The 9,906-nt window shown below is 36.2% G+C and overlaps 1 protein-coding gene across 1 annotated transcript in view; it reads right to left on the bottom strand.

The window, feature by feature from the left end:
* The window catches only part of Nuf2 (NUF2 component of NDC80 kinetochore complex), a 41,253-nt gene that overhangs the window by 15,633 nt on the left and 15,714 nt on the right, over positions 1–9,906 (bottom strand). The window contains exons 6-9 of the mRNA XM_008848221.2: positions 4,773–4,870; positions 3,209–3,282; positions 1,471–1,567; positions 236–298 (exon numbers count right to left, since the gene is read on the bottom strand). Of these exons, the coding sequence (XP_008846443.1) occupies positions 236–298; positions 1,471–1,567; positions 3,209–3,282; positions 4,773–4,870 (332 nt within the window). The remainder of the gene's footprint in view (positions 1–235; positions 299–1,470; positions 1,568–3,208; positions 3,283–4,772; positions 4,871–9,906) is intronic.

Raw genomic sequence — 9,906 nt, 5'->3', positions numbered from 1 at the left:
ATATATATAGGAATGTATTCATTTGCTTTGGTTGAGTTTTATTTTATACATTTTTGTGAGGTAATATTTTGTGTTGTTCCTTTTAATAGTCATTATACTTAAGTTGAAAAGAGTTAAAAGTAGTTTCATTTTGAGGGGAAAAGATTATAGAGAAGTATTTCATAATCATACAGCTGTAATATTCTGCTACATAGGATATTTACTCTAAATGATAGATAACAGAAAACATGCTTACCAAACGCTTGGTTTTCTCTGAAATATCTGTTTTCTTTTGGGTATTTCCATCCTGCAGCACTATCTTAGAGGAAAAAAAATAAAAAACAACAAAAACCCCACAACTGTTTTATAATGATCCAAAACATTAAAATTTAGCCAAGCCACTAGCTGATTTCTCACACAATGTGGAAGAGGAGGTGAGCTACAGCAGATAGTCTCGAACTTTCTCTATTCAGTCAAACACATGTGTAAGAGTTCCTTTACTCAGACGTGGTGATGAATCTTGTCAAATTCAGTGGATTGAGAAGCGTATGGGTTAGTCTGTGAGGATGATTCTAGAGACATTAGATTGTGACTTTAGATCGTGAGGACTCTGACCTAATTAATGGTTAATCCACCAATGGGTTCAAAATCTGGACAGGTTATCAGCAGGTGGTAGAACGCCTGCCTGGAGAAGGCTGACACTGCACAGCTATATGTTGCCTGGCACAACCCATCTTCTCCTTCTGTTTCCTCCATATTACAAGCTGCTCTATGATGCCTCCAACCACGACAACTGACGCCTATGAAACTGTGAGCCAGCAGTCTTCCCCTTGTTTATGTTTGATACTTTGGTAATAATTACTACCCCCTACCCCCTGTCTACCAAAGGCTCTAAATGCAGAAAATAAAAAATTGCCTAACTTCTGTCCTAACAAAACTGCAGCACTTTAACAACTATTATATAAATAGAAAGGAAAAACAGAGCTACTTTCTTTTTAAATAATAACTACTAACTAGATGCACGTAGAATCTACAGAGCAGTATACACATCCACATGCCCTGGAATCGTGAAATCTAGAATCTCATTTCCTCTCATGACTGCACTTGCTTTTTATCATGGCCAATCCCCAAACCAGCTTCACTGATATACAGGGAAAGTAACATGATCTAACATTAAAGCTGTGAACTGTCTTGAATGCGTAGTTCAGGATGTGCAGGCTAGATGCTAAATGCTATCACGTTTCCATAAAAATATAGGATATCCTAAAGCATCCTTGAGGGTTTGTAGAAATGCCCAGAGTACTGCAGCCTCATGGCAGCATGACACACAGGAGGATCCTATAGAATTCTATTCACTCAGAATCCATTATAATTGGCAGTACAAATAAACACAGTGATACGTCCTATCTCTTCAGTCCCTGAAAGCAAGTTTTCTTACCCACCTATGTACTCTCATGGATCTACATTTTTAAAAGGTGTTTACACAGATACCGTTTTTTGCCGAAACTCCTGACTCAGCAATTGCTGCAGATCTTGGATATCATCCATAAGTTGCTTGAACTCTTCCTGCTCTTCGACTGGAACCGAACTTAACATAATAAAATAGACGAAAACAGTATTGGCTGAATTCTCAATTTTGAAAGGCACAAATAAAATCTATGCCCTCAAATAACTTTAGAGAAGGGTCTGATTTCTTATCTCTGAGTTATATACTTTCATTATATCACTTAAAAATAGATGACTTATTTTCTATGAAAAGAAAACAAATCATATTAACTCATTTAATTTTCTACCATCAAATCAGCCCCATCCAACCTCACTCTTAATGAACACAGCATTCCTTCTCTTGCTTAATGCTGACTTCCCCACCTCTGGCCTAGCTCTCGGCACCATACACCTGCCAGGCTTCTGTCAGCCACTCTTCCGTGACTAGTCCTTTCTATCAGCACTTATATATATATATATATATTCCAAGGTTCTTTCACATAAACATTCCAGTTTTCCTTTTAGTCTATATAATATATTAACTGCTTGGATTCTGCTGTAAATTACATGTTTATAACCCTTGCCTAGGTTTCTGGAAGTTAACTTTCATCTTCCAGTCCATAAGAATGCTTTGTATACTAGGAACACGACCCGAGTTCTGTTACCAGCTTAGCAATGTTTTGCAGCCTATGCTGCAGATATTCACTACCAGCTCTCACTTCTTTTGACGTGATTTGTGATGATTTTTAGCATGCTAAATTATAGCATCTGTTTATCAGTACCACCTACAAGTAGTCAACAACCTAGAAAGTAGCAAGCAAAATCCTTCTGTTCAAAAATCATCACGGTGGTCCTCAATCTACAATGGTTCTACAGAACAATTTAATTTTACAATGATGCAAAACGATACATACTCAGAAGAAACCATGCTTCAAATGCTAATCTTTGCCAAAGCAAAGGATAGGTAGTAATGCTGGGTATTAACCTGTAGTTCTCACTTGTAAGGGCAATCAACCCATCTCTACAGTGTGTAGTTTTACTATACTATGATGCTCAGCAGGGCAGGTGTATTAAATATAGTATTTTAAACTGAAGACAGGTTTATAGGGATGAAATATCACTGTAAGTCGAGGAACATCAGTCTGTATAGGGCCAAAACGGATGTGGTGGCCCACAACTTTAATCCCAGCACTCAGAAGGCAGAGGCAGAAGCAGGCAAATCTCTGTGAGATCAAGGCCAACCTGTTCTACACAGCGAGTTCCAGGCCAGCTGGGGTTGTAGGGAGACCCTGTCTCAAACAAAACAAAACAAAAAAAAAACCAGAAAAGCAAAAAAACAAGAAATCCTAAAAACTTGTAACATTTGAATAATTCTTTCCCATATATAACCAATGAATCCAAAGTAAAACCAACATTCTATAGGGGTAAAAATTAGATTAGTAAAATTTAGATTATTACTGCTTATCTTCATAGGGCAAATACTTCAGATCAAATCTAGGAAAGTAAGTTAATGGCTTCAAAGAAGTCATAGTGGTACCCACAAGAAAGCAGTCAAGGATAATACGATCAAGAGTTAGAGGGGAAAAACCTAGTTCTGTTTTTTAGAAACGGGAAGCTAAACTAACCTGCCATTTGTTAAGGAAATTAAAGGGACCTAAGGTAGACGGTAGCACTGTAATACATTACTTACAATTCTGTTTGCACTTTGAAATTGCATTCATCCTATTGTAAATCCCCTACTTACTCAAGTCGCTCTATTTTCATTAAGGCTTCCTGGTGTGCAGTGTTTAACTGCTGCATTTTGTCCACAGAGGATTTCTATTAAAGCATAATTAATCTCATATCAGTACATTTCAACAGATTAGAATGTTTATAGATTTGCCAATCTATAAATAGACTTCAAAAGGTTACTCACCATCAAAAATAGTAAGTTTAGGGGCTAGAAAAACAGCACAGTGGGTAAGAGCATTTCCTTTCAAGCAGGATGGCTTCAGTTCAAATCCTCAGCACCCACATAAAAAGCTGGGATGGACACACATGCCTGTAATCCCAGCTTTGGTGGGCACAGACTCACTGATCCAGAGAGCTCTCTGGTCAGCCAGCCTAGCCAAAATGGTGAGCTTCTGGTTCAGTGAGAGACCTTGTTTCAGGACAATAAGGCTGAGGTGCAACTGAGGCAGACATGTGATTCCTGGCTCCAGCCTCCCCATGGACATGCATCCACACACAAAATAATACTAACACTGTTTAAGTAGTTAGGCATTTAAATGAACTGAGAATTGTTTTCTTTTAAATATTGGGGAATACACTCAGGACCTTACGTGCGCTAGGCAGAACCTCGAGCAGTATTCCCAAGAATTCCTTTACTTAAACACAAATGTTGAATTCTTATAATGGTTAGGCAATGTGTTAGATGCTGAGAATTTTCAAGAAAGCAACATATAGCTACTAAACTTAGTTCTGTCTTTTTGAACAGACATGAATTAAAAACTATGAAATAATTTATTAAAGCACTGAACGTAATGAAAACAAAGATAAGTAATATTCATCCCAACATGGGCAATGGCTATGGAAGGAAGGCACAGTTTCACAGGCAGTATAGTACATCTGAGCTGTGTCTTCAAAGAGTAGTTAGCCAAACAAAAGTGTGTGTATACGTGTGTGTGTGTGTGTGTCTATATATAAACATTGACAAGTCTCAGGAGTATAACCTTAGCTGACTTGTACAAGTAAGTATTTATACAGTTCAGTGTAGCTGAATCTTGAGTTCTAACTGTCTGATGTTATACTTTCTAAGATTATAGCCTTACAATATTAAGAATCCCATAGAGAATCCATAATCTTCACAGATTCCCTAAATTGTAAAAGGAAAAAGGAATGTGCTTCCATCTGTTAAAGTAGCTGCAATGCAAGAATGAAAACACCAACAGTCCAAGTAGCTGCTGTTTAAAAGGTGAATAAAACCTCAAATATCTCAATCATTTGAAGAACACTCTGCTATCAATGCAGCTTTCAGAAGAAAACTACATATTCGAATATGGTGTGCACTAATATCTCCGAGTTTAGGGAATGAAGTCCACCTACAGCATTGAAACAAAAGTCTATCTTCTATCACTAAGAAAATATCATTTCCAAAATTATGCTGTCTAAAAACTAAAATCTACTTCAGATTAATATAAAAACAAATTCAATTCTAATTCCACAGCTGGAGACACTGAAAATATTTTGAGGCAGATTAATAATTCATAATAATTCATAAATGAGATTACAAATCTGATGTGTATCCCACAAATACACTTAAATCTTACATTTTGCAAAAGAAATTCTCCGTATGTCTCACGGCATGCTTCTCTGAAGTGAATAAAGTTGATAATGCCACTTAAAAACCGGCTTGTCCGTTTTGCTTCTAAAATAGAAAGCAAGACTCTAAATCTCTGAAACAACAATACAAAAATTCCTCCTTTCTTGCCCATATTACTTAGCTCATAGTATAGAAAACTATATGCTGTAATGCAGAACATCTGTTTTAATCTTAAAATTGGAATTTTCTTGGTATTAATTAAGGGAAGAACAGAGGAAGGGAAAGAAATTGGAGGGAGGGAAGGAGAAAGGGAGGGAAGGAGGGAGGGAGGAAGACAAACTAGTTTGAGTCATAGGAAATAGCAGAAATCATGACTCTAATCTAAAAATGTAATAAAATTCAGAAAGCAAAAAACTTTAGATAGCAAACCAGAACCCAGGCAGTATAGGACAAGAATTATTTTCCAAAATCAAAAGAGGTAAACCTTATTAATACTCCTGCCCTCAATTTGCAGAGTTTTAGGGCTACAGACAAACAGAGACTGTTAACTGAATTCATGGGTCTCGCTGAGTCAAGAAGATAAGAGTTTGGAGTTAGGCCAGAGCAACTAGAAAAGTACTTCCGGGTGGTAACTGCAGCGTTAAGAATTCTGGAGGGCTGAAAGGACCACCAGTTTTTAGCCAATACTGACAGTCTATGGATACAAAGGAACCATTAACACTAAAATAACCAGAAATATTTAAAGGGATACAAAAACGAAATCCAACACTAAGTAGTATAAAATTTGCAATCTGGGAAAATAACCTGACATGCCTGCGAACCACAAATAATATGATCTATAAAAAGAACAAAATCAATGGATATACCTGGACATGATACAGACGACACATCTAGTGAGATATGAAAACATTCCATTTGTTCAAGAAGGTAGAGAAAACAGTCTGAGGACAAAAAGACAGTTTCTAAAAAGACCTGAGTCCACTTTAGTGTCTGAAATTAAGAGTATAGCAGAAAGGATTAAGGACAGCAGGTTACATAGCGATGGGAGGGTGGGAAGTGGAAGCAGCTGCAGAAGCATGGACAGCGAAGCCAGCAAGGGCAGGAACTGACAAGCCACCCACGAGCTGGCGGGCAGGATGGAGCAGCACCAAGTCTGTGGCTGGAAGCCCACTGAAAGGAGGAAGATGTTTTCTTTCCTTTTTTCCAAATAGAATACTGACCAAATTTTATGAAAACTATAAACAGTGAACAAGTCTACCAAGAAAACAGCAACAACAAAAAATCCTCTAAACCCCATAATACATTCAAGTAGCTACGAAGCACTGATAAAATCTTAAGAGCAAACAGAGGAAGACAAACACATGAAATGGAATACAGGCAGGAGCCAAGTCTTCTCACCAAGACAATGCAGTCAGAACACAATGGCTACAGCAATGCATCTCTCTTTTTTTCTTTAACTATCTAGAGTTTTATTATTAGCTTTCTTTGTGGATTTTACATTTTTAATTACATCAGTATATCTTTAAAGCACTGGAAAAGCTGTCAACTTAGAATTCTATACTAAAGAAAAATTATCTTTTAAATCTGAAGGTGAAGCAGGCATATTAGCATATGCCAGGAACCCCAACACTCAAGAGACTGAGACAAGAGGATTTTAAGTTTTAGGATGGCCTAGGCTACATAGTGAGACCCTGCCTATAAGAACAACAAACAAATTAAAATATGGTAAGCCACAATTAGGCAAGAAGTAGGGAAGGCAGGAATTGATAAATACTGTAAGGAGGAAAGAAAAACAATTAAAGGTAAATTTAAACCCTATTATTTCAATAGCATTAAATAAAAATGGATTAAGCCCTCCAATTAAAAGGCAATGAGGATAAAAAAATAAATCCACAAAGATTTTAATATCTCTGTATTAATCATTCAAAATAGTAATTAAAAGAAAGTCTCTTAAGTAGCTATAGGGTTTGAACAGTATGAACCAACTGGACCAAAATGCTAGGGGTGTCCTATCCAACAATAGAACACATACTGGGTAACAACAGAATACTGTCAGCTTAACAGATGGACATTCAGGTCCTAACCCTTGAAATGTGTGCATGTTATTAGGATAACATAGACAGATCTCACCATACGACAGCAGATTAAGATGCTGGTCTTTGCGGTATAACATAGGATATAGTGAATGAAAGAATTCTATTCCAAAGAAAGAAGAACATCAGAAACCACAAAGTAAGTGATACAACAGGGAAAAGTGTGAAGAGGATGCAGAAGGGCAGCTCAAAAGAGCAACAAGTGCAAGCTCCAGCTGTGCAACTCAGGTAGTCAAGATTAAGAACTAGCTGAGCTGAAAGAATTCATGTCTTCAAAACCAGCATTACAGAGAATACCTGAATAACACAAAGGACTGAAGAAAAGAATGAGTGCGCTCAACAGGCTACAGAAAGAAAATAAAGGTATAACAACGGAAACACAAAATTAGGGTCACAAACACAAAAATTAAAATGACAGTACACAATCTGCACCTTTCATTATTAACACTAAATATTAATGGCCTCAACTCCCCTGCCAAAAGACACAGGCTGGTGCAATGGATCAAAAAAGAAAACCCATCTTTTCGTTGTCTTCAAGAAACTCATCTCACTTCCAAGAATAGACACTCTTTTAGAATGAAAGGATGGAAAAAATATTCCAAGCAAATGGTCCTATGAAGCAAGCAGGTGTTGCAATTTTAGTATCTGACAAAATAGACTAAAAATTAAAACTCCTCAGAAGAGAAGGAGGGTTTCTTCATTCTAATCAAAGGAACAACTGACCAACAAGATATTACAATCATGAGCATATATGCACCAAATTCTGGAACACCCAATTGCATAAAATCAGTAGTCCAGGACTATAAAGCAGAGATTGGCACCAATTCAGTGATAGTGGGCAACTTTAATACCTCACTTTCTTCAATAAAAGGTCAACTAGACAAAGAATAAACAGAGAGACATCTGAATTAAATGACATACTATATGAATGAACCTAACAGATATATAGAGACTATTCCACCCAACCACCAAAGAATACACTTTCTACTCAGCAGGTCATGCAATTTATTCTAAATCTGACCACATTCTGGGGCACAAAACAAATCTCAACAAATACAAAAAAACTGAAATAATTCCATGCCTTCTATCAGACAGTGCAATAAAGCTTATAATCAACAGCAAAAGAGCCTCTAATAAATACATGAACTTGTGGAGATTCAACAACACACTCCTGAATCATGAATGGGTCAAAGAAGAAATCAAGAAAGAAATAAATGTATTCCTGGAACAAAATGAGAATGAGAGCACAAGACAACAAAAACGTCTGGGACACCCTAAAAGCAGTTCTAAGAGGTAAGTTTATAGCTCTTAGCACCTACATTAAAAAAATCTCAAAAAAGACCAAAAAAAAAAAAAAAAATCAGAAAGAGCACATGTAAACGATTTGACAATATAACTCAAGACTCTGAAAAGGCTAGAACAAACCAACCCCAAACTTAGTAGAGAAGAAGAAATAGTAAAACAAAGAACAGAGATTAATGAAATAGAATCAAAGAACATAATAGAAAAAGTTAATGAATCTAAGAGCTGGTTCAACAAACCATCCCCAAACCTAGTTAGATGAGAAGAAATAACAAACTCAGAGCAGAAATTAATGAAACAGAAACAAAGAAAGTAATACAAAAAAAAATTAATGAATCTAAGAGCTGGTTCTTGATCGACTATTAAGAGTATAAGAAATCTCCATAAAACGGGGTGCGGGGGTAGAGGGAGTGTTTGAATTTCAACGCTCAAAAGGCCAGGATGGGAAATAGTCAAGGTGAAAAAGAGCTCTAAAAAAAAAAAAAAAAAAAATGAAATACTGTAAGGGAATACTTTAAAAATCTGTATGCCATTAAATTTGAAAACCTAAAAGAAATGGATGAATTTCTAAAATTTTGGCCACCATCAAAGTTAAACCAAGAGATCGACAGTCTAAACAGACCTATAACAAATAAGGAAATTGAAACAGTAATACAAAACATCCCAACTAAAAAAAGCCCAGGCTCAGATGGATTCATAGCAGAATTCTGCCAGACATTCCAAGAAAATCTACAACCAATACTGCTTAAATTATTCAAAAAGATAGAAACAGAGGGAGAACTCCCAAACTCCTTCTATGAAGCAAGTATCATTCTAATACCAAAACCAGGTAAAGATACAACAACAAAAAAAGAAAGCTATAGACACATATCCTTAATGCACATAGATGCAAAGATACTCAACAGAATACTTGCAAACCACATACAGACACACATCAAAAAGATCATCCACCATGATAAGTTGGCTTTATTCCAAAGATGCAGGGATGGTTCAACATTCATAAGTCAATAAATGTAATAGAACATATAAATGCACTTAAAGACAAAAACCACATGGTCATTTCAATACATGCAGAAAAGGCATTTGACAAAATCCAATATACATTCATGTTAAAAGTCCTAAAAGGAATTGGTCTGGAGAGAACATACTTCAACATAATTAAAGCTGTACACAACAAACCCATAGCCAGTATCATCCTAAATGGAGAAAAACCGCAAGCATTCCCATTAAAATCAGGAACCAGACAGGACTGTCCACTATCTCCACTCCTTTTCAATATAGTGCTTAAAACCCTTGCTAGAGCAATAAGACAAGAGAAGGAAATTAAAGGAGTACTAATAGGAAAAGAAGAGGTGAAACTATTCCTATTTGCAGATGATATATTATACTTATGAGATCCCAAAAATTCCACTAGAAAACTGTTAGAATTGATTAATGCTTTCAGTAAAGTGGCAGGATACAAAATCAACTTACAAAACTCAGCAGCCTTTCTATATACCAATAACAAGCAATCAGGAAAGCACTAAAGGAAATCCTCCCATTTTCAACACCCTCAAAAACAATAAAATATTTAGGAATAAACCAAACCAAGAACATTAAAGATCTCTACAATGAAAAATTCAAAACTCTAATCAGAGATAGAGAAAGACACAGGAGATGGAAAGACCTACCATGCTTATGGATTGGTAGAATCAATATTGTGAAAATGACCATCTTACCAAAAGTAATTTATAAATTCAATGCAAT

Source organism: Nannospalax galili, unplaced genomic scaffold (genome assembly GCF_000622305.1).
Source record: "Nannospalax galili isolate Female #2095 unplaced genomic scaffold, S.galili_v1.0 scaffold383, whole genome shotgun sequence".
In the NCBI taxonomy this organism is placed as follows: Eukaryota; Metazoa; Chordata; class Mammalia; order Rodentia; family Spalacidae; genus Nannospalax; species Nannospalax galili.
This window is presented reverse-complemented; position numbering and strand designations above follow the sequence as displayed.